Genomic DNA, 23,983 nt, shown 5'->3' with positions numbered 1-23,983 from the left:
AGGGATGGATGGGCTAAAAATGCACCCGGATGGACAGACAGATGGAGATAAAATAACCTAGGTGTCTGGATGGGTAGCTGGGCGGACGGTGCAACGGTGCGGGTGGGTGGCTGCTCCAAGTGCACGGATGGATGGATGCTGGCTGGTGCACAGGATGGGCGGGCTGGCGGAGCAAGGAGGGAGGGATGGATGGATGGAGGTGCATGCATATATGCGGATGCATGGATAGATGGGAGAAGGAGGGCAGATGATTGCTGATCCAAGGCATGGATGGGAGGACAGAGGATGGATGGGGAAGGACGGACTGATGAATGGAGGGAATGGATGGATGGCTGGTACAAGAGCGTGGGCAGCTGCACAGGGATAAATGGATGGATGGATGGATGAATGGATGGGTGGATGAATGAATGGATGGCAGGGTGAATTGATGGTTAGATGGCACACGGATGGGAAGGGATGAACAGACGGATGGATGGATGAATGGCTGGCTGGATGGCACACGGCTGGGAAGCGATGGGCAGATGGATGGATGGGTGGATAGAAGGACACACGGACGGATGGCTAGCACCGGTACCTGCCCAGGCAGACGGAGGGACGCCTGGATGGGGTGGGACAGCTGGCGATGGAGGAGGGCAGGAGAGCCGATGGCTGACCCTGGCCCGTGCACCCTGGCCTGCACTGGGGACAGGGGTGCCCGGAGGTGCCCGGGGGAGGGGGGGGGGGGTGTCCCAGGGGTGTCCCAGGGGTGTCCCCATGTCCCGGCGCCCCGGCGGCCCCTCCGCGGGGCGGCCCCCTCCCCGCCGCCAGGGGGCGGCAATGGCGCGGCGCGCGGCGCGCATGCGCAGACGCCTGCCAGGGCAGGTGTGTGGGCGGGGGTGCTGCGGTCCCTTCGGCGCCCTGGCAACAAGTGCTGGGAGCTGATTGGCCGAGACTGTCCATTACGAGCAACGCAGCCCGTCCTTCCGCCTGGCTGCAACACTAGCCAGTCACAGAGCAGAACATGAGTAGAAGAGCCAATCAGAAATGGGAGCGCCCTACTAACCAATGAGCGACCCACGGCTCTTCCAGAGAACCAATCAGAATGCTTCAAGCTGCTCGAACTCCCGCCCCGACGCTGGGACCGCGAAAATGGGTCCGGCGGCGGGAAGCGGGGCGCTGTGGGCGGGGCTTTGCCGCCGCTCAGCCAATGGGGAGAGAGGCCGGGCCGCGCGGCGGGTGCGGGTCGGGTGCCGGCGGGGTCCGCCCGGGGGCCGCGCCCCGGGGGCCATGGAGCCGGCCGAGGCGGAGTTCCTGGCCGAGAAGGAGCTGGTGACAATCGTGCCCAACTTCAGCCTGGACCGGATCCACCTCATCGGGGTGGGCTGGGGTGGCCGGATATGGCGGGGGCGGGGGCAGGGGCAGGGGCAGGGGCTGAGGAGGGGCAAGATGGCGGGGGCAGGGGTTGGGGTGGGGCAAGATGGCGGGGGCAGGGGTTGGGGTGGGGCAAGATGGCGGGGGCAGGGGTTGGGGTGAGGCAAGATGGCGGGGGCAGGGGCTGAGGTGGGGCAAGATGGCGGGGGCAGGGGCTGGGGTGGGGCAAGATGGTGGGGGCAGGGGCTGGGGTGGGGCAAGATGGCGGGGGTGAGAGGGCAGCAGGGCTGGGGCCGAGGCAGCCTGCCCCCTGCCCGGCGGTTGGGGAGTGGGCAGGGCTGTACACCCCCAGATATGCCTCCTGCGTTGGGCCCGCGGGGTCGCATCGCCATGAGAAATGTAATTTCTGGCTCTAACTTTTGTGAAATGCTTTGAAACAGAAAATGCCCTGGAAATGTTAGAAGTTATTACTTCTCGAGGGAAAGGAGCCAAAATCTGTGAGCAAGAATTATGGAAAGTAAGAGGAGGCAATTCTGATGCTGTTTGACTTGGGCTTTTCAAAATCCCCTGAAAATTCATCCTCTTTAGCAATGGCTGAGGCCGGTTTAACAGATAAGTATTGCAGTATCCTAGCCATTGCTAACTGTCTTATTCTCATCTTAAATTCATCTTCCAGGGAGATCTAGGTCCTTTCAATCCTGGTTTGCCAGTGGAAGTACCTGTCTGGTTGGCCATTAATCTGAAGCAGAGACAAAAATGTCGGCTGATACCTCCAGAATGGATGGATGTTGGTAAGCACAGCAGCTTAAACTCAGGCTTACCTCAGCCCTAGACTTAAGTGGGTCCAGCAGAAACACAAAATACAGACATCTAGTTTTTGTCCTTTAGTGGGAAGCATAAATCAACAAATGCAAAGTAACTCTGAGAGAAGGCACTGATGTTCCAACACTGGAAAATTTTATATTTACCAGACATGTAATCTTCCAAGTCAAGCTAGATGTTTAACTTGTGCTTCCCTGGTTAGGAAGAACAAGGATTAGATTTCATTCCTGGCTCTGCCACTTATCTTCAGCATGCCGCTTCCGTGCTCTGTGCCCTTTCTGACCAGTGATACAGCGAGCAACACTTGCATTGCTACAAGGCTTGTTTGTAAAGAGCTTTGGTGACCTTGGATGACATTCTGTGAAGAGGGTGACTTTGGAGAGCGTATATGTGTTTTAATCGCTTGTTCATTCACTCCATGAAGTCCTTTTCCTTGCAGGCATGAGAAATCAAAGGTCTTCTCGCTCTGTAAAAAGCGAGAATCATGGTCCCCTCCTTTTTGTAATCTTGGGAAAAACTGAGGAAGAAAAGAAGTAAATACTAATGAAGCTGCAGTAAGAGAGAGAGCTGCATCAAACATCCCTACTTTATTCAATCAAGAGTACAAAAATCAGTAGAAGTGTTTTGTGGGTAAAGGGACCCTCTCTTCCAGCTGGTGATCAGTGTGGTGATGAAGCTGCTGTAGATTTAGCCTCCTAGCCTGGTGTGCAGAGAGCCGTTTTGCAATGCCTGTCAGCATCCGTGTGTGTGTTGATGGGCATCTTTTCTCCCTAGGGAGCTGAGAGCTGCTGTGGCAATGCTGATGCTAGACACCAGAACAGACATTAGCTGTTAGGGTTGTTTTTCTTCCTTGTAGAAGCCTTTTTCTGTCCATATATTGATTCCAACTGGTGTAAACTTTGATGTGTAGTTGGTCCTCCTGAAACAGGACATACAGAAATAGTTGGTCCTACAGAAATAGTGTCTGGTTTTTGCTGGGGAAAAATCATGTCTGGAGCATTGAAGATCTGGCAAAAGCTGACCATTCATGGTTGTGTTTCAGAAAAACTGGAGGAAATCCGGGACCAGGAACGTAAAGAGGACACCTTCACTCCAATGCCCAGTCCCTATTATATGGAACTCACAAAGCTGCTATTAAACTAGTAAGTAGGAAATGTATTGTAACAGTTTCCGCCTGAGTTAATGCTTGCATAGACAATTCTTCAAGCTTTTATTGGCAGCAACCCCAGAGGCCTGTGGGAAAGTGAGAGTTAATGGAGGTTTATTTCACAGCTTGCCAAGATCTTGTTGCAGCAGTTTTCTCATGGTAACTTTGCATTTTAGTAACTTGGGATTGCTTGTTCTGTGGCCTGATAATTGGGGCTGTGCTGCTTTACTGAGCAGCAGCTAAGCATAGAGGCCTTGGGTATCTGCAGCACATTCCATGGCTGCAATCTGTTCAGCAGCTTAAACCCTCCAGGCGTCTTCCTTGGCTCTCCTTCAGAAGGAAAGCTCTTCTTTCCTCAGCCTGAGAGGCAGGAGATCAGGAATATTGTGAGTCTAAACTCATGCCTGCTGAGGCATTTCACTTGTAAAATGTGCTGGCTGGTATTTTTCTAAGCACAGAGTCTTCTGACTTCAAGCCCTTGATTACAGTGCGGTGGTCACTTAAGCACTGGCTTTTCCTCTGGAGATGACGCTCTTGGCGTGCAGCTCCTTTCCGCACGCTAGAATAAGCCTGACAGCTCTGTCCATGTGAATTGATCTGATCTCTCGAGGTCCTTAGGGCAGTGCTGAATTGCCTTAATGGGAGGATGTGACACAACTTGTACAGTCCTTTCAACTTAATGCTCTCCGATAGAGCTGTGAGAGCAGAGGTCTGGACTCTGACTGTAATCGCAGTTGAGCCCTTTACATTCCCTGGCTGAGTGTGACTTTGGCCAGGTTATTGGCCCTCCTTGTACCTTGTACCAGCTGGGCAATTAAAGAGCAGAAGGATTGTAGTGAGAACCAGATGCTGCATCAGAGCTGAGAATTCCTGGGTAAATAAACTATCCCAAAAATCCCAGCAGCAGAAGTACCAGGCTGGATTTTAATGTTGAGTTGCTGGGGTTTTTTTTTTATATAGCAAACTGCTCTGCTTATGCCTTAGAGGGTTGAAAAACTGCCAGCATTGCTTGTGCCAGTGACATAATGTACGAGTCCCTTGCAGCCTGTTCTGCTCTCTCCTCCTCTAGTGCCTCAGACAACATCCCAAAAGCCGATGAGATTCGAACGCTAGTTAAGGATACCTGGGACACTCGGATAGCCAAACTGCGGCTGTCTGCGGACAGCTTCGTCAAACAGCAGGAGGCCCATGCCAAGGTACAGTAGGGACGCTTGGAGAGGTTTGCTAGCTCTGTCCTGGGAGTGTTCCAGATGCCATGTGATTGTGTGGGCTTGTGACTGATTAGAGCTGCTCATGAAAATGCCAGTTGGGGCATGTTTTTCCTGGGCTATGGGCTTGTCAGCTGGGAACTAAAGCCATATGCTGAAACCTCTCTCTGCAGCTCCCCACGTGTTATGAGAATAGTGCTCTCGTTGGTCATATGCTTCTCTTGGCCAGGGGTGGCAGCTGGGCCAGTCCCTTGGGGTGTCACTGAAGGAAAAGTGTGTGCCTCTGCTGCAAAGCTGCTTTCTAAGTTCCTTGTTCTCCACTGCAGTAGGCGCTGTAGTGCTATTTCCCCAGATTCTGCTATTTTCTTTGCCTTTTTTAGCTGGATAACTTAACCTTGATGGAAATCAACACAATCGGGACTTTTCTTACTCAAGCCTTAGATCACATGTACAAGCTCCGGACCAACCTTCAGCCTGGCGAGAGTGCCCACTCTCAGGATTTCTGAGGTATTTTCCAACCCTGGCCTAAAAGCTCCCAAGAGAGGGCTCTGCCGCTCAGCCAGCATTCAGGGGTTCATTAATCCGGCCAGCCACACCTCCCCGTAGAGATCTGAAACCACAGGCGTCTCGTCTCTTATCAGCTGTACACAGCTCCCTCTTGGCGGTACTTGCACCCAGTTCCCGCTCTGCTTGTGCACAGGCGGTGCAGGGTGCAGGCAGCTTTGTGGCTAAATGTGAGTCACGCCAGAGCTGCCGGTGGCAAGGGGGCCATTCCCTGCGCGGTAGCTCCTGAGCTCTGCTCAGCCACGCACCTCCTGAGCAACGCAGACCATGGTCCCTGGCAGGACTCTCCCCCCTTCAGCGCCGCTCTCGCTCCAAGACGAATCGGCTGTGGCAGCTCAGCGCTGGGAGTCCTTGCTGTGAACACGTTCCTGCCTTCTTGGATGGAGTTTGCGGTCTGCTTCTACCTGGTGTCACAGCAGCGTAGATGGTAGATGTTTCTTGTTGTGTCAGTCTTTTCCCCTGTGCCCGGTTTGACAGAAGCTGTGGCTGTTGGCTGCAGCAGCTGACCCAGTCAGCTCGCTTCACCTTCAGGCACAGCGCTCCGCACGCTCCCTGGCTCAGCGCCGAGCAGGTGTTATCGAGCGCTGCTGTGTGGCACGGCACTCCCCCCGGGCCACTGTTCATCTCAGTCATGTTGCAGCGCTGTAGTTTTTTTTTCTCGTGTGTGTGAAGGGCTCTCGCCCTCTTTGCAGAGGTTTGCCTCTGTCTTTGGTTCAGAGACAGTTTCTGCCAGAGGTCTGCTTAGATGCAGGTGGTAGCTTGCCAGCACTAGCCTGCTGTCTAATGATGTTGGGCAGATACCTCTGCTCTGGAGAGTGTGGGTGTACTTCATAGAGAGAACTTCTGAGGGCAGCACAGGCCACACACTGGCTTGAAAGCAATAAATTTAAAGCCAGTGCTTCACCATGAATTTTCTCAGAGCCTTGGAACAAGGAAGATGTGCCGACAATGAGAGGTGTCTGGTATTCTGCTGGGGAGACGGGCTAGGAAGCAGATCCATCTGCTCCTTGGAGAAGGACAAAAGAAAATGTCTTTGCTTCTCCAAAGCCAGGCTGTTTTATAATATACATCTGACTTCTTTTTATCTGAAACTGTGTATAAAAAAATAAAAATAAACCCCCCAAATTGCAGCTGAGTGAACTATATCAAATCAGTCCTTGTGTTTCGTCCCATGCTGTGTAGCAAGTGTACATGGCTTAGACAGTGCTTGGAAAAGCGCGCAGCTCTCCTGCTTTGGCTCTGACCCCGTTCCCCTGAGGCAGACCAGCAGACAAGGGCAGGATCCTTGCCTACGTCAAGCTCGGTTGCAGCAGATGTAATTATTACGGGTGAAGGGGGGGGAAATGCCAGATGTAACCGCACACGAGTAGCGCCTGTTCGCCTGCTCGTCGGCCGGTGGAAAGCTGCGAGCGGCGCCCTTCCCCGAGCATCTGGGCCAGCATCTCCGCCGCGCAGCAGCTGAAGCGCAGCTCTCGCCCGCCATCTGTGCCCTGCCTGCCTCGCCTGCGCACAAACAGCAGCGGCTGGGGGGGGGGGGAGCGAAGCACTTCTTTGACACCGTGACGGAGGTATGCCAGTGCCGGGGGGGGGGCTGGCGTGACCCCCCCCACGCTGGGGGACGAGGCACAGCCCGTGCCCTGTGCAAGGTACTCTGCTGGGGAGCAGGACTGCTTTTCCAGCGCTGGTGGGGGGAGAAAGAATCCTTTGCCATGATTTAGGAAGATTTTATTTTTTTGGATGTTTTCAGAAATTACAGCAATATATTCATAAATACCTAATTACTACATTCAACAAATAATATATTACATTACAATTAATTCAAACAAGTACACTTAGAACAGGTTTAGGTTCTTTTTTTTTCTCTTTTTTGTTTTTTTGTTTTGTTTTGTTTTCTTTCACAGCATCTAAACTGCCCCCCAGCAGGCCCTGGCTTTCCTGCCCCCTCCTCCTGGCCTTCCCACGCTCGGGTTTAACTGCTCTAGCAATCCTGCACAGGTACACACAAATAAACACAACCAGTCAGCACGGCCCGGGGCGGGAGAGTACTTCTGAGAAACCGTAAGCACTGGGTCAAAAACTTGGTTATGGGCTTGCGGGGCTGTTGAGGGGAGGGTGGGGGGAAAAAATTTGTCTCAACAACAGCCCCGGTATGGGAATTGCTATGAAGCAAGGCTACGCCTTGAGCAGGCTCCGGCCCATTGCCACCAAGTGGTGTGGTGCCAGCCGCCGTGGCGGCGAGGGGACGTTCGCCACCGGTTTCCCATCCCCAGCCTCCCTGCTCCCCCAGCACCCGGGAAGGGAAAAAGCGAGTCAAGCAGAAAGTCTGTTTTTTTCCTGTGTTAAAATTCATTGTGAAGTCTTGAGTTGGCAGCTAGTAGGCCAGAGGCTGGCTATGCAATTGGGATTTAAAAAAGATTAAACTAATTTCTGTCACAAGGGCATTTTGCTTTTTAATCTTGCACAGCTTTTTTGGTAAAGCCAATGGGAGGCCAGGGGGTTTTTAATGCTTTCTTTGCAAGTGCAACAAGGGAATTTAAAGCAGAAAGCAGAGGTCACCTTTTCCTGTAGACGTGAGCTTGTCTTGTGGCAAATAAAAAAAATAAATAATTTTTTTTAAAAAAAAAAAAACAAACCTCCCCTGGGAGTTCAAGCACGCACCGATTAGCAAAGTGACTAAAAATGGCACAGTGCGGCTCCTGCCGGCTGTGTTTTGAGGCAGAGCTGCCTAATTTACTAACAACTGCGCCCGCTTTCCCTGCTGTCAGTCATGTACCAGCGACAAGCCTGAGCCGCAGATGCTAAATTCGATTCTGCCGTCGCAGCACCGGCCCCCGGCTGCTGTCAGCGCGGCAGGGCTTTTGCTGGGCCTGGTTTATTTTTTTTTTAATTTATTTTTTATTTTTTGCAGCCTGCCATTGCCCCGGGGGGAGGGGGGGGGGGGGGCCGAGGTGCTGGGGCCGGCCAGGTTAGCCGGGCACTTTTGGCCCCGTAATTACAATCGGCCTCGGCGTCGCCTCCCAGGAGCCATGGAAATGCATTGCAGCCCTGCGGCCTGGCTCGGTTGAGGGAAAAAAAATTGAAAAAATAAAAATAAGACTCCAAAGGTGGCCAGGCGGGAGCGGTGCTGAGCTGGGGCCGGGCAGGCAGCAGGCCGGGCTCAGCGCCGGGGCTCAGCGCCGCGCCAGGGGTGCTGCTGCGGGGCGGCTTGGCACCGCGCGCTGATTGATTGTCTGGCGTTGGGGTCTGCAGCGGCTTCCCAAGCGCTCGAAGGGCCCGGAGAGACCCGCGGGGGGGGGGGGGGGAAGCAAATATAAATGCCTGCAAGGGAGAGGGCGGAGGGAGGGAATCGGCCCCGGCTGTACCAGTACCTGGCGCTACCCTGGTAGCAAAGCAAGAGAAAGAAAGTCTGGGTGTGACAGCATGGGCCCCAGTGGAAAAGGACTGGTTTTGTTTTTCTTTTTTTTTTTTTTCTTTTTTTAAGTCTTTTAAAACACTTCAATATCTTTTTTTTTTCCTGTCCTGACCAGCAGCAGCAGTACAAACACTAAAAGCAAGTTAATATTTTTTTTTTTTTTGCCCAAAAAAAGGGAGGGATGGGGGAGGGGAGGGGAAGAAACAAAAGCAGAAACATTAAAAAAAAAAAAGGCAAGCTTTTTATAACAATAATTAAAGTAATAAAAACATACAAAACTTTTTTTTTAATATATATATATATATATATACAGTACAAGGCTGAAGCACCTCTTTTTTTTTTGACTCTTAAATTGCAAAAAAAAAAAAAAAAAAAAAATCTTTTGACTCAGTATGAAAAAAAAAAATCTAAACCCACCAGGGAGCATCGTGCATGCGTGCGTGCGTGCGTGCGTGCGTGTGTGTGTGTGTCTATAGATATAGCTATAGGGCGTGCGTGTGTGTGTGTGTTGTAGCTCTGTACACTCTCCGCTCTCCCCCCCCCCCTTCCCCGCCAAACAGGAATAAAAAGGTACCTTTGATTCGTTTATTTACTTTATTGTTTTATAGCGAAGTGCATTTCCAGTGGAAAGCCCCGGGGTGCAGGACCCGGCTCGCGTGCAGCCGCCGCGGGGCTCCCCAGCTGGCGCGGCCCCCCCCCCGGGGCCCCTCCGGCTGCGGCGCGGGCCTTAGTGTTGTCGGTGGAGTCTTTTATCGCAATTTAAAAAAAAAAGGGGGGGGGGGAGAACTGAGCTCTATAAAGTGTGGGGCGGGGGAGAGGGAGGAAGGCCCTGCCGGCTCCCCCGTGGCGAGGGTGCGGGCGCCAGCCGCGGCGGCGAGCGGGAGGGCCGGGACGGCGCCGGGGGCTGCTCTTCCGCTCGGGTCCGCTCCCGGCTCCCCGGCGTCCTTTGCTTCATGCATGGCACATTCTCCGTTTGTTTGTTTGTTTGTTTTATTTTTATTTTTTTTTTTAATTTTATTTTTTTAGCTTCAAACCTCCCAGTGAAAAATATTAAATATTCAAGGTAATAAAATAGATTATTATTTCTAGACTATAGGTTCGGCCTAGCCCAAGGAGCGTCACCTGGGATACCCCTTGAAATAACCCCTAGACCACTGCATTGCAGGCAACGCAAGGCACTTCCGCAAGTGATCTAGTTCGGCTTGCAGTCGCTCCCGCTCCGATACCATCTTCTGCTTCTGGCTCCGCAACTCCTGCAGGGGCGGAGGGGGAGAGACACAGTCAGAACGGGGGACGGGGGCAGCTTTGGGACCCGGCCCGGGCTCCCCCGGACACTGCGGGTGCAGGGAGCTGCATCAGCTGCCCGGCCCCTTTGCAGGGGGACGGGGGCATTACAGGGGCATTGCAGGAGAACAGCTGTACTGCAGGGGCATGGCAGGGGGACAAGGGCACTGCAGGGGCATTGCAGGGGGACAGGGGCATTGCAGGGGCATGGGGTATTGCAGAATAGCTGTACTGCAGGGGCGCGGGGGCATTGCAGGGGCACAGGGGGAATTGCATGGGGACGGGCACATTACAGGGGGATGGGGGCATTGCAGGGGGACAGGAGCACTGTAGGGGCATGGGGGCATTGCAGGGGGACAGGGGCATTGCAAGGAGATGGGGCACGGCAGGGGGGACAGAGGCATTTCAGGGGGACGGGGCATCGCAGGAGAATAGCTATACTGCAGGGGCACAGGGGCATTGCAGGGGCACAGGGGCATTGCAGGGGGACGGCAGCATTGCAGGAAGACAGATGCTTTGCAGGGGGACGGGAGCATTGCAGAGGCTGGGTGCACTGGGTGCCCCGCTAGAGGCTGGGTGCCCCGGCGGGAGGCCGGGTGCCTCCAGGCCCCCACTCACCGCCATGCTGTGCGAAAGCTGCTCCGCCGTCAGGCTCAGGCTGTAGTGCTGGGCCTCCAGCCGCCGGCACTGGGTCTGCAGCACTTGGCGCTCCAGGTTTTGTTCTGCAAGGCAAGAGGGCGGCGGGGCTGAGCGCCCGGCCCCGCTCCGGCCTCCCGCCTCCGCCCCGGACCCCCACGACCCTCCCAGACCTTGCAAACAAGGTGCCACGACACTCGCCCCCCGCGTCTGCCCTGCCCGGAATAAATAAAGCTTTCCTCTCCCGGCAGGCTGAACTCTGCCCTTCACCCTGCCCCGGGAGATAAATCCATCGGCTTTTCCCAGCGGCTGCAAAACACAGCCCTTCACCAGCCAAAAAAAAATGAGGTTTTGGTAAAGTGGCCCGAGCTGATGCCGAGAGCGGGGTGGCCAGGCACAGCGCGACACCCGCTCGGGATTGTTCCTAGAGGCGTTTGCAGAATATAAACCCAGAAAGTGAAGAGGAAGGAGAAAAAAAAAGAAAAAAAAAGAAAAAAGGCCCATGTTTTAGGGGGGGGTCATTTTGCACGCACAGGCGCCTGGATCTGTTCCGGCGCGCCGCTTTCCAGGTATCGCTCGGAGGGCGCCGGGCATAGGCGCCGCCATGAATTTTCATGCCGCCATGAATTTTTCATGCCGCCATGAATTTTCATACGCACCTGTTGCTTTTCTGCCTCTCCCGCCAGGCGGGCGAGCCGCCAGCGCCGCCCCAGCTGCGAGCCCGCGGCGGGGAAACTGAGGCACGCTCGGCGCCCGCGCGCCGCGGCCCCTCGCCGTACCTTCTAGATGCTCCTGGTAGGCTTCAAAAATTGCCTCGATCCCTTGCCATTTGGGCCGGGGGTATTCCTCCTCCTCCCCCTCCTCCTCCTCCTCCTCCTCCTCCTCCTCCTCGTCGCCCTCGTCGTCGTCGTCGGAGGCCGAGTCGTGGCGGTGCTCGAGGGGGGCGAGCGCCCGGGGCGGCAGCGGCGGCCCCTCGGGCTGCCCGTTGTGGGGGGGTCCCGGGGGGCGGCCGGGCGCCTGCAGCTCGGGCAGGTTGTAGTGGATGGAGGCGTCGAGCTTGTGGTTCTGCTCGGCCGTCAGCGAGGCGGCTCCCCCTGCCAGGGCCCAAAGCGTCGGGGGGGGGTTGCAAAACACCGGGGGGGTTGCAAAATGCCGGGGGGGGTTGCAAAACGTCGGGGAGGGGGTTGCAAAGCCCCCGCGTTCCCGCGCCCCGTGGAACCGCTCCCCACCGGGTTGCATTAACACGCTCCCCTCGAGGTACGAATCTGTCTCCGAGGTTAACTCTCCGTTTTGGGGGGGTCGGAGAGGGCCCCGCTCCCGCCCCGACGCCGGCCGCGGCGCGACGCCTCTCTTCCTTCCCCGTCTACACCTGCTCCCTACACACTGCAGCAACTTTATCTATCTATCTCCCGCACTCCTGCGCATGGAAATGAGTGAGTTTTGCGGGAACTGAGCCGTATTTTCCCAGCGCTTCCCTCCCGGCCGCCTTATTTTTACCCTCCCCGGGAACCGCGTGGGCCATTCAAGCGCGGACGCAGCGGCAATTCCCCGGCATCCTCCCATTCCCGGAGGCTTTTCCCGCACGGCCGCTCGGCGAGGGGCTGCGGGGGCCTTTCCTGCCGCTTTCCCGCGCGGAGCGCGAGCGGCCCGGCGGCGGGTACCTTTGTGCTTCTGCAGGGCTTTCTGGGTGGACTGCAGCACCGACTCGTGGAACTGGTGGGCGAACTCCTCGGCCATGAAGGGCTCCCAGGGCTTGCTCTTGCCGTTGATGCTGTGCGACAGCGGCACCGGGATGTCCTTGGGCAGCGGGCCCCGCACGTAGCTGAGGATGCTCAGCGCCTTCTTCCCCGCGTGCCCCTCGCTCAGCCGCGGCTTCTCCACCGCCTCTTTGGCCCGCGGCACCTCCTGGGCTCTCAGCTGGTCTAATCGGCCGGGCTCCGCCGCCTTCGGCGTCTCCGGCAAGGTGATCCCCAGGGGTTTGTCCGAATCCCCCAGGAGCGGCTGCGCTGACGGCTCTTTGGGCAACGAGAGCGGAGTCAGGGGGCATCGGGGCCGGCATCCCGGCACCCTCCGGGCAACGTCTTGCCTGATGCCCTGCCTCCCATCCATCTATCCATCCATCCATCCATGCATCCATCTATCCATCATGCCATGGTGCTGCGCTCGCCCTCGCCTCCCGCTCGGCCGCAACCCCCAAAACCAGCCGAGAGCGCGGGAGGCATCAGCCCGCGGCCGCTTACCGGTGCCGGGGACGCCGGGGCTGTCCCGCGGGGAGCTCTTCACCACCACGGCGGCCGGCGTCGTCTTCTGCTTCATGGCCTGCAGCATCTCCACCAGCTTCTCTTTATCTGCGGCATGGGAAGCTGCGGTTTAGTGTAGCCTTCGCTCAGCCGAGCAAACCCAGGGCCGCAGGCGAGCGGCGGGGAGCGGCGCCGGGCACGCGGGCCGGCAGCGCTGCATCCCGCGGGATGAGCAGCCGGAGCCCGTCGCCCGCCAACGCGGGGCATGGCTGTACCTTTCCGCTTCTCGGCGCTGATGTGCGTCAGGTTGAAGATGGTGAGGAAGCGCTTCTTCTCCTCGAAGTTGGGGCTGTTGTTCATCTCGTCGGGGCTGTAGCGGGTGGAGAGCGGGAGGCGCGGGGAGGGCGTGCGGCGCTTGCTCTGCACCATGGGCGGCGAGGGGCTCCGCTCCCGCAGCATCCGCCGCCGCTTCCGCCGCTTCTGGCTCAGCAGTTCCTCCTTCTGCTGCTGCGTGGTGAGGCCGAAGAGCTGGAGGAACTCCAGCTTCTGGGGGAGAGCAGGGCAACGTCACCCCCGTCCCATCCCGTCCCATCCCGTCCCGGGGAATGGCCCCGGCGGAGACGGGCCCCCGGGGGACGAGGGACGGCGAGCGCCAGCCGTACCTCGGAGGACGTGTCCAGCTTCAGCGGGGGCTGCTCGGCCACGCACCGGAGGTGAGCCCTCACCTCCTCCTCGTCGCTGTCGTCGCACGAGTCGTCCAGGTCGTAGTAGTAACCTGGGGGCCGGAGAGGGACCGGCCTGAGCCCGGGGAGCCCGTCTGCCCGGACCCCCCGCGCGCGCGGGGTGCTCGGAGGGGGGCTGGGGACAGGGGGACCAGTTTGGGTGCAAGTGGGGCTGGAGGAATAACCCCCTTCCTCGTGCAAGAGCCCAGCTGGGGAAGGATGTTGGGGCTGGAGCAGAGCCCGGCCGGGCCGTCGCTGCGCCCAGACGGTCCCCGCACTGCCGCATCCTGACACGGCCAGCCCTTGAGACCGAGCACGCTCGTCACACCGATGGGCTCCCGCTGTACTAATGAACGGCCCCGCAAGGCGCGGAGACCAGCTGCATCCCTGGAGCAGGGGGGAGGCCAGACCCCGTGCAAGCCCCCCCCGGGCAACACGGGTCGCGGCTGCAGGGCAGCTGCCCCCCGTCCTCGCCGGAGGGGGGTGATGGCTGATGGCAGCGCCGACCCCCCCCCCCCATCGCGGCGCTCCGGCTCCTCGCCGCCGCCGCTCCCATGCCCGCTCCTACAGCCCTATTAATATTTAAAGGCAGCTTATTAGCCTCAGTTCATCATTTATTAATTGGGCACGTCCAGAGCGGAGGATTTACGGAGCGGCTCTGATTTGGCTTTCGGGACCATTTGCACAGCGTGCTTGCAGCCTCCCCCCCCCGGGGGGAGACGCAGGGGGTCGTTACCCCCCCCCGGTCCACGCGGCACCGACGGCAAACAACAGCCCAGCCCGGGCCGCATCCCAGAGCACGGCACCGGCGCTCCGGCTCCCGCTTCCCACCCCCCCGGCCGGAGCGCGGCGCCGTCCTCACCTTTCTCGCGAGCCTCACGCCGCCGCCGCTCCTCCAGGTCCAGCTTGCTGACCAGCTTGCGGTGCTGCTGCACGAACTCGTCGTAGACGTACATGGGGTCGTGGGCGCGGGGTGGCGGGGGCCGGTATGGCGAGCCGGGCTTGGCGCCCTCGGCGAACGGCGGCGCCGGCGCGGCTCTCTGCTGGCTCAGGATGCTCTGCGTCGACTTCTCCAGCTCGGCCAGGAAGGGCGCGTGGGCGAAGGCGCCGTGCTCCGTGCCGCCGGGCTCCCGGGCCGGCGGGTATTTCTCCAGCGCCTCCCGCTTCCTCGCTCCGTCCTCCAGCTTGTCGGCGCAGAAGACCCGCTCCACCTTCACCAGCGGGACGGCGTGGCGGCCGGGCTCGTAGGGCGCCGGGTGGCCGTGCAGCGCGTGGGGCTCGGGCAGGCGCCGCGGCTCCGGGGCGCTCTCCAGCAGCGACACGGGGTTCCAGAGGGACGCGGCCATGGGGTGGTGCGTGGGCTTGGGCGAGATGAGCGGCGGCGGGCCGCCGAAGTGCTGCGCCGCCTCGCGGGCGCTCGCCTCGTGCCGGCTCGGTCCCGACCTGCGGGGAGGGGAGAGCAGAGCCGCGGGGAGCTCAGCGGCGCCGGGCGACCCATCGCGCCCTGCCCGAGGGGCTGCGCCGACCGCCGGGGCGAAGGAAAACACCCCGAAACGCCCCGGACCGCAAGCAACCGCCGGCCTGCCGCAGGCTCGCAGCACGGCGAGGGCGAAGCAAGCGGCGGCCGCCCTCGGGGAGAAACCTGCTAATCCGGGCGCAGACGGGTCCGTGCGCCGCCGCGAGCACGGCGGCCAGCGGCTGCCGGACCACACGGAGCGCCCCGGCACGGCGAAACCCGCCGCGGCTGCCCGGGGGAAGGAGCGAAGCTGTTAGCGGGATAAATATTTCATGCGCTGAAGCTGCGCGTTTAACGCTTTTCCGCCTGAGCGCCCGGGGCCTCTGTGCAGCAGAGCAGCAAGTTCGGCTCGGCGCTGCCATCCGCATCGCAGCTGCCGCCGAAAGCTTCGGCACGAGACACCCGCGGCGAGCGGGACCTGCCGCCTCCGGCATAAAGCGTCGCCTCCCCCGGCACCAATTGACACCCCCCCCCCCCCGCTGGAGAATCCCTGTTCCTCCAGCCCGCCGGGCTGCCGGCGCCGGGAAGATGCCGGGGACCCCTCGCCTCGCTCCCGCTCGCCACCGTGCTCGGCCGCACGCGCTGGGGGTGACCTTGGCCTCTCCTGGCCGGTTTGGGGAGGGAGGAGCGGATCCGCACGGGAGGCTGCAGCCGGTGTCTGCCATTGTGCCGCCCCGCAATCCGCTCCCTATTAGACTTGATTAGCCGCGCTAATCCCCTCGATACCCAAAAACAACAACGGGAGCCGCTGGCAGAGCCAAGGGGATGAGCCAGCGCCGCTTAAGCGCTCAGCAACGGAGCGGGAAAGCCGGCGTCAATCAGGCGGGAGGCGCGGGCGGCAGGCAGGGGATGCGCCGTGCCGCGGCAGCGCGCAGCAACGCTCCCCCGGCCCCCCCCGCGCCCCCGTTTCCCAGCCGCGGCGTTGGGAGCGACGCCCTTCCCGGGAAGCGGCAGCAGGGATCCCGGGAACGCCCGGGCGCTGCGCTGCGAGGTGCCGCCGCGCTGCGCCGAGAGGCACCGGCCGCCTCGGGAGCAGCTGGCCGCTGGCCCGCGGCCACGTCCCGGGCTCGGCGCCCGCCGCCGCGCAGCTGCCGGGCGGCACCGCAGCCCCGGTGCTGCCAGCGCAGCCGGCCAGGATGGCACCGCCGGGCAGGGAGCCCGCACGTGGCACGGCACGGCACGGCACGGCGCGGCACAACCCGCTGGGAGCAGCGCCGCCGGGCGCCTCCGCACCAGCACCGGCACCGGCTTCGGCTCACCCGGCCGGAGCGGCACGGGGCACGCGAGGACGCAGCTGCAACGTGGGAAGTTCCCATTAGGTACTCGGAAAAATGACGGTAACCAACAGCTGGAGCAAGAGGGGGGGCAAATCTCCATCCTCGGAGAGGGGCAAGACGCAGCTGGCTAAGCCCCGAGCCCGCTCCGGCGGCGGGCTTCGGCTCTACCTGGGGTTTTCCAGGCGGTGCTCCGGCTCCGGCTGGCTGGGCGCGCGCCCCATGTCGAGGTGCTGCTCGAGCACCTGCTGCCGAAACTCCGACACCTGGGACTGGCGGTCCTCCTTCTCCTGGCGCAGCCGGCGCTGCCGGGCCAGCCACTTCTCCTCCTCGTTGGTGCGGTGGATGAGCAGCGCCGTGGCCGCGCTGCTGCCGGGCAGCGGGAACACGTTGTGGTTGGAGATGAGGCCGGGCACGGCGTGGTGGGAAGTTGGCGGCGGGTGCAGCGGGTGCTGCACGGGCTTCGGCGGTGGCAGCACCGACTCCTTGAGCTTCTCTGGGCAGCGGAGGGAAGAGGGGGCGCCGCGGGGTGAGGATGCCGCCGGCTGTCCGGAGCAGCCCTCCGGGCTCCGCGGGGCTCCCGCGTCACCCCCGCCGCCCCCCGACCGCGGCGTTACCTGCTCTGCCGGGCGCCAGCGGCTCCGGCTTGCCCCGCTCCTCGGGCTGGTGGCTCCGCAGTCCGTGCAGCTCGGCCACGGGCAGGAAGGGGCCCTCCATGGCTTTCACCATGCTCAGCTCCTTCTCCCGGGCGCGCTCCCTCTGCCGCTCCAGCTCCCGCTCCCGCTCCTTCTCGCGCTCCCGCTCCAGCTCCTTCTCGCGCTCCCGCTCGCGCTCCTTCTCCCGCTCCCGGTCGGCTTCCCGCTCGCGCTCCTTCTCCCGTTCCCGCTCGCGCTCCCGTTCCCTCTGCCGCAGCTCCTCGTCCATCTGCAGCCTGCAAGGAGGAGCCGAAAACCCGCCGGGGCGCATTAGCACCCGCCACGCGGCACCGGCACCGGCACCGGCACCGCGGCGGCCGCCCCGGCCCGCTCACCTCTCGGCGGTCAGGCTGGACATGCGCTCCGACTGCAGCGCCGACAGCGAGGAGTGGGAGAGCTCGGCCGGGTACCGCACGCCCGAGAGGTGCAGGTGCATGGCCGAGGGGTGCAGGGGCGGGAGCGAGCCCGGCGTCGGGAGCGGGTAGAAGGGGGACCGCAGGGCCGAGAGGCAGTACGAGTCGTCCATCCTGCGGAGAAAGGGCTGCTCAGCGCGACGGGACGGGACTTTCCCACCTGCCGGCGAGGAAAAACCCCTCCCGGCACCGGCGACGCACCCCAGGCTGCGTCGACCGCGCTGCACGCGGAGGGCTGAGACCCGACACCGCTCGCTTCACGCCAGGGGCTCCGAGGCCGGAAAAAGGCGCAAGCGAGAGCACGCGGGCGCCGGACGCGGCGGGAGAGGCGGCCGGTGCCCTACCTGAAGGCCGGGTGCGGGAAGGGGTGATGCGCCAGGTAGCTGGGGTGGTAGTAGGCGGCGGCCGTGGCCGGATCCAGGCCGAGGGGCGGCAGCGAGGACATGCGCAGGTCCTCGGCCGTGTGGTAGGGCCGGAAGCTGCGCAGGTAGTCCTCGGTGACGGCGCTGGGCGGCACCACGTGGTGAACGGGCCGCTGCAGGCTGCCGGGCGCCGCGGGAAGAAGGAAGAGGGTGACGGCCCCGTCCCGTCCCATCCCATCCCGTCCCATCCCGTCCCGTCCCATCCCGTCCCGGCGGGGAGCTGCGCCGCCCCTGCCGCCCCGCTGCACCGCGGGAAACCCCGGCACATCCGTCCCCCCATCCCCACCACCCCGCCGCCAGCATCCCCCCGCGGACTCACTTGAGCGGTGGGAAGCGGGAGTCCGGCACCACGGAGCTGGGGGGCAGCCCGAAGGAGTAGGGGGCGCCCAGGAGGTGCGCGGGCACCGCGGGGCCCCCGGCCTTCTCCTGCGGCAGCGGCGGCTCCGCGATGAGGCGCTCGCGGCCGCTGCTGCTGCCGCCGCTTCTCGAGCCCGCGTCTTGCTGCAAGGGCGAAGGCGGGGGGGGGGGGGGGGGGTTAGGGGGCGGCGACGGGCGACCCCCGGCGCTGGGTACCACGAGCGCGCCAAGCCGACGGATAAGTTTTTCCGACCCCCGACCGTGTCCATCCACCGGTCCCTCCCGGCGAGAAAGCTAAAACCCCTCTAATGGCTCTGGGGACGGGGCAGGGCCGGCTCCTGCCCATCGGCTTGGCCCAAAAGCCGCGGGAGGCGAGGGAGGACCCGTCCCCGGGGCCGGCACGGGATGATCTCCAGCAGCCGCAAGGCAAGGCAAGGCAAGGCAAGGCATGCCCTATGAGGTTTAAAACAGGCTATTCTTCATTCCGTCGTGTCCTTTCAAAGGCCGGCCCATTACCGGAGAAATACGGCCAATGCTGGAGAAACGGGCGCCACCGCTCCCCGCCGGGATCCCACGCGCCTCCCTCCAGAAAGAGGGGACGAAGCCCCGCTTCGAGGGGCCGCGGAGGCGCGATGCACCGCCCCGGCACCAGGCGCGCCTTGCAAAGGGGGCACGCGAGCCCGCCCTCCGTTTTGGCCACGCTCGCGGGGCCGTGCGGGGCGTGCAGGGCGGCAGGGACGGCGCCAAGGTCACAGTGGCGTGGTGCAGCACCATGCAATGACGTGCAGCGCGGTGCAGCACAGTGCAGCACAGTGCAATGAAGTGCAGCGCAATGCAGCACGGTGCAATGCAGTGCAGCGCGGTGCAATGCAGTGCAGCGCGGTGCAGCACAGTGCAATGAAGTGCAGCGCGATGCAGCACGGTGCAGCACGGTGCAATGCAGTGCAGCACAGTGCAGCACAGTGCAATGAAGTGCAGCGCGGTGCAATGAAGTGCAGCACGGTGCAGCATGGTGCAGCACGGTGCAATGCAGCACAGCGCAGTGCAGCGCGGTGCAGTGCAGGCCACGCGCCCCCCCCGCCACCACCGCCGCCGCACACACTGAGGCTGATTGCACACGCGAGGTTCTGCTCTAATTACCGCCCCCGTGTCGGGGCGTCCCGCTGCGCGGGAGGCTCTGCCAGACAATAAACCCTGCTTGCTTAACCCCCTGCCGTGCGCCGGTCGCTCCGGAAGAGGAGGCCGAGGCGCCTGGGCACGCGGAGGGGATGGGGGGATCAGAGACACCCCGCGCCACCGAGCACCTGGGGATTGCATTCCCCCCCCCCCTTTCCTTGGTGTCGCTCATCCCCTCCCTTCCCCTCTCCGCTTTGTGGTTTAATTAGTCTTTCCAAGTGGCATAATCCCTCCGGGAATCTGCTTGTAACGCGCGAGCAGAGGAGAAGCACTAACGATGCTTCTTAATTAGCAAGCCCCCTCCCGGCCCGCTCTGCTCGGCCCCTCTGGATGGGGAGGAGCGGGGAAGAGGAGGGCGGCAGCGCCCGGGCTCCCGCCAGCCGGATCGCCGTCGGCACGAGGAGCTGGAGCAGCGGGGCACTGGCGGGCAAAGCCATGCCGCTGCCCAGAGCGTCGCGGAGCATCGCGGCACGGCGCCGGGGGCCTCACCTGCCTGCCCTCGCTCCTCCAGACGCCGTTGACGGTCTTGGTGGGGGCGATGGTGACGACGGGCGGCGTGCTGGGCACGCTGTGGCCCGCCGGCGGCACGATGATGGGGCCCATGGGGCCGCGCTTGGGCGTGCTGGCCGGCGAGCTGTGGTTGGTGGCCGGCGACGAGACCGGCGACGACTCGCTGCTTATCGAGGAGCCTGCAAAGCGGAGAAGAGGGACAAGTTGCGCCGCTGGGACGGGTCCCCCGATCCTGCCGGGCGCCGGCTGCCTGGATCAGCCAGGATCCCTCCAACTCCCCCTAAACCCCTCCGTGGGAACAGCAAGACCGGAGGCAGCGCCGAGCCAGGAGGGGGAAAGGAGGCACAAGAGGGGAAGCAGCTCCGTGTTAGCGGCCGACCCGGGCGCCGCGGGAGCGGACGGCTCCGTAACGCCGCGGCTCGGTGCCTCCGGCAGGGCGGCCGCATCTTTTCACGGAAAAGCAGCGGGCTCCGCTCCGGCCGGCTGCAGAAGCCGCCGGGTGCGAGCAGGGCCGCGCGGAGACGCCAGCGTTAGGCCAAGCGAGCCGCTCTGCAACCCTTGGGCGAGGCTGCGTGGTCTATTTGCATGACCCGTCTGTGCTTTAAATCGCACCCGCCCCGGGGACGCTGGCGATATTTGCAAGGGAAAAATGAAAAAAAAAAAACAAACCCCCCCCCCTCCCAAACGGAATCAAAGCAGAGCGCGCAACGCACGTAGCAAGGAAAAGCCGGAGCGGAAACACAAATTCACGGCTAAGCAGGGCGCGCCAAGCTCGGCACGTGCCCTGCCGACGAGCGTGCACGTAAAGGCCGTCGAGGGAAGACGCTCGGCGGAGAGCGCCGGCCGCCGCGGAGCAGCCCGGCACGAGCCGGCCCGCCTCGGCCATTCCTGCCGCGCCGCGCCGCTCCGAAGCGCAGCGCTCCCGCGCCGCGGATGCGACAACCCGCCGCCGACGTCTATCTTGTCAGCGCGAGGCCAACAGCAATTAGCAGCCTAATCCCCTCCGAGCCGCCGAGCCATTACTCACCCGCGCGATAGCGTTAACGATCGATACCGTCACAATGAGCCGGGCAATTAATGAAGCTAAAGTCTTACTTCAGAACCTTAATTCTCGCTGTGTGGCTTTAAACGGGAGGGTCTGTGATCGTTATAATTAACTGGTGGTATTCAGCCAGGAGTTAGTCAATGAAACTAATCTGGATTGGAGATGACAAGAGGCGCGGTGTGACGGTGTCACCTTTGTTTTCTGACCTCCCGCTCGGCGCTCGGCGATAGCAGATTAGCAGCCGAGGCTGACAGGCAAATGTAATTAACAGCTGAGACCCCGAAGGAGGAGGGGGAAAAAGAAAGGAAGGGGGAAAAAAAAAAAAAAAGGAAAAAATCCCCTGCGGACAGACCCGGGCGGGATCTGAGGCGGAAAAGCCCCCCGCGAGCCGACGCGGCTTCGGGGACTCCTTTGTGCTTCCCTCGCTCCGATGGGGACGGGCTCGTCCTGCCCGGCTGGGCGCGCGGAGGGACGCAGAGCCGCTCCAGCCCGCGCCCGCGGATTCTCCGGGGAAGCTCCGGGCGATGCCAGGGAGCGCACGGCACCCGCGGCCGGCACGGCTTGCGCTCCGTATTCCCGGCCCCTTCCAGGCGAGGGAGGGCCATGCAAACGGAAACCAACGGAGGGAAGGGAAAACGGCAGGGAACGCGGCTTTTCGCAATGAACCGAATCCGCCGGGGCGGATATTTGTGCAAAGGGAAAACGACTGCAGGCGGGAGGGGAGAGGGAGCCGCAGAGGAGAACTCCAGCGTCAGGAAACCAATGTCAAAACCTGCTAACGCCGCTTCCGCTGGGCTTCCGGGGCCCTCGGGTGCCTCCGGGGATGAGCCCGGCGATTCCCGCCCCCTCGGGCGGTTGCTGGCACCTTTCCCCCCTCTTCAGCCGTCCGATCTGGCGCATCCGATAACGCGCCGGGTGCTTCCCGGGGCCCCGCTCCCGCCTCGCCCCGTGCTGCCGCCGGGGCACCTGAGCATCCCGCGGGACACGCCACTCCCGGCATCCCGGCTCCCCTCCGCGGGCCTCCCGTTAAATTGCCCGTTAAAGAGCAAGGGGGGGGAGGCAGAGAAGAGCTTCGGCCGCGCCGCATCCCGCCGGCACCCAGCGGTGCCCGGTTTGCTATTTAGCCGCTGCGAGCGCACGTTCGCGGAGCCTCGGGAAAAACGGCGTTTCAGCGGAGCGTGTCCTGGAGGGAGCCGGGGGGGGACGGGGAAAGGAGGGGGGAAGGACGGATTGCTCCAGCCCGCGCTCTCTCCAGACTTTCTCCCGGGGTACGGCGAACGATAACGGCGCTCGGATTACTCCGGCTGAAGCGAATTTCCCGACCGCCCCCTCGAGACGCGAAGCCGAGGAACGACATTAGCCCGCGAAACGGCCGGGGGGGGGGGGGGGAGAGCGCGAGAAAACGCCGGCCGCCGGCTCCCGCGCCGCATCCGTCCACGCAGCCGCCGGGGGAATCGCGGCCCCGGGAGGCGCCTTACCTCTGGGCTCCTCGGCCTGCTTGGCGAGCTTGCGGAGGGCGGCGGCGAAGCTCGACGACGGCGCGGCCTGGACGGACAAAGTGCTGCTGGCGGCGGGGCTGCCATTGGGGACGAGGGAGCCGTTGAGCGGCGCCGGGGTGAGGGGGCTGACGGTGGCCGTGGTGCGGGTGGCCGTGGAGAGCATTCCTAGGGAAGGCGACTTTGACTCATGGCTCATGCCTGCGAACGAGGAGAAGAGCCCACGTCAGCGGGACGCTCGGCCGGGGAAGCCCCCCCCCCCCCCGCCCCCCCCCCCCCCAAACCTCCGGAGCCCAGATCCACAGCCGCCCCGGAGCGCTTTGCAAGGAGCCTTCGCTTTCGGGATGTGAGGGGGAAACGGAGGGATGGGAGCGGTGCGGCAGCGGCGCTCCGAGCATCGCCGGGACATGCCGGCATCGCCGGGTCTGCGGTGCCAGCGATGCTGCCCGCCTGCCCCCCCGCAGCCCCCTCCCTCGCCCCCGAGGTGTGAGCCCCCCCCCGGGCACATCCGCGGCCACCGAAGCCTGGGCAAGAGCCGGGGCGGCGAGAGCTCCCGCGGGAGCAGCCCCGGGGGCGAAGGGGCACGGGAGCCCCCCCCCCGCGAGCCCCCCAGCGGAGCCGGCCCGGGGGCCTCGGCATCAGCCTGAATTCAAAGCAGAGAGCAGCCCTCCGGCCTGCAGCCGGAAACCCACGGGGAAGCGGGGAAAACCAGAAGGAAAGAATTTGGCCGAGCGCCTGCTTCCCCCAAATCCCCCTCCCCGCACCCAAAAAGCACCCAGCGCTCTCCCGGAGCATGCAAACTGGGGAGAGCAAGCAGGAGGGTGCAAGCACCCCCCCCCCCCCCCACCGCCGCCCCCGCCGTTCCCCTCTCCCCGCGGCGGCGAGCCCGGAGCGCTTACGGAGGGCGGCCGGGGGCCGCGGGAAGAGCGCGGGAGCGAGCGCGCCGGGAAGCCCCCTTCTTCCCAGCGAGCGCCGGCGGCTTATCTAACAAAGCAACAGCGCCCGGCGCTCCTCGCCTGCGGAAAACAAGCTGACACTCTTGGCCTAACAGCTGCTGCCAGCGTCACATGGCCCCAGCTGATCCGTAATATCCAGAGCCGCGTGCAGATAACAGGAGGGTTTTGTCGGCGCCGCGCGCAGTGCCAAGCCCTATCGAGCGGGGCCGAAGGTGCATCGATCCGGGTGTCTGGCCCGGCCGTGTCCTCCGCTCCCGATGCCCCCGGCAGGCAGGCAGGTGGCCGGCACGGCGGTGCACCGGGGGGGAGGCGCCGGGGGCATCGCCAGGCACCGCGAGGTCCTCGAGGTGCTGCTAGAGGCGACAAGGGAGGGAGCCGGCCCCCCTTTGCCGCGTGGTGCTGCTGAAGCCCAAATCCTCACTGTTGCACCCCCAAACCCTGCTGTTGCACCCTTAAATGCCCACCGTTGCACCCCCAAACCCTCACCTTTGCACCCCTGAATCCTCACCATTGCATCCCCAAATCTTCACCATTGCACCCCAAATCCTCATCATTGCACCCCCAAATCCTCACTGCTACATCTCCACATCCCCACTACTGCACCCCCAAACCCCTACCATTGCACCCCCAAACCCCTACCATTGCACCCTTAAATCCCCACTGTTGCACCCCCAAATCCTCACTCTTGCACCCCCAAGCCCCACCGTTGCACCCCCAAGCCCGGGGGCCCTGCAGGGC

The 23,983-nt window shown here is 62.5% G+C and overlaps 2 protein-coding genes across 2 annotated transcripts in view; one reads left to right on the top strand and one right to left on the bottom strand.

Annotated features, from left to right (window-relative positions):
• The first annotated feature begins 1,217 nt into the window (after positions 1-1,217).
• On the top strand, positions 1,218-6,241 carry GINS2 (GINS complex subunit 2). The gene is made up of 6 exons (XM_067302391.1): positions 1,218-1,356; positions 2,027-2,141; positions 3,215-3,314; positions 4,389-4,515; positions 4,908-5,034; positions 5,373-6,241. The coding sequence occupies exons 1-5, from the start codon at positions 1,267-1,269 to the stop codon at positions 5,031-5,033; spliced, it is 558 nt and encodes a 185-aa protein (XP_067158492.1). The 5' UTR covers positions 1,218-1,266; the 3' UTR covers position 5,034; positions 5,373-6,241.
• A 2,588-nt stretch (positions 6,242-8,829) lies between these two features.
• GSE1 (Gse1 coiled-coil protein) overlaps positions 8,830-23,983 on the bottom strand; it is a 113,709-nt gene continuing 98,555 nt past the window's right edge. Inside the window, 15 exon segments of the mRNA XM_067302395.1 lie at positions 8,830-9,756; positions 10,406-10,509; positions 11,203-11,517; positions 12,085-12,438; positions 12,664-12,786; positions 12,939-13,209; positions 13,326-13,438; positions 14,248-14,828; positions 16,347-16,671; positions 16,793-17,106; positions 17,206-17,397; positions 17,628-17,825; positions 18,025-18,206; positions 19,728-19,927; positions 22,272-22,490. Coding sequence (XP_067158496.1) covers positions 9,622-9,756; positions 10,406-10,509; positions 11,203-11,517; positions 12,085-12,438; positions 12,664-12,786; positions 12,939-13,209; positions 13,326-13,438; positions 14,248-14,828; positions 16,347-16,671; positions 16,793-17,106; positions 17,206-17,397; positions 17,628-17,825; positions 18,025-18,206; positions 19,728-19,927; positions 22,272-22,490 — 3,626 coding nt within the window. The 3' untranslated portion in view covers positions 8,830-9,621.

This window comes from Apteryx mantelli, chromosome 10, assembly GCF_036417845.1.
Source record: "Apteryx mantelli isolate bAptMan1 chromosome 10, bAptMan1.hap1, whole genome shotgun sequence".
NCBI classification, from domain to species: domain Eukaryota; kingdom Metazoa; phylum Chordata; class Aves; order Apterygiformes; family Apterygidae; genus Apteryx; species Apteryx mantelli.
Note: the sequence above shows the minus strand (reverse complement) of the source record. Positions and strands in the feature narration are given on the sequence as shown.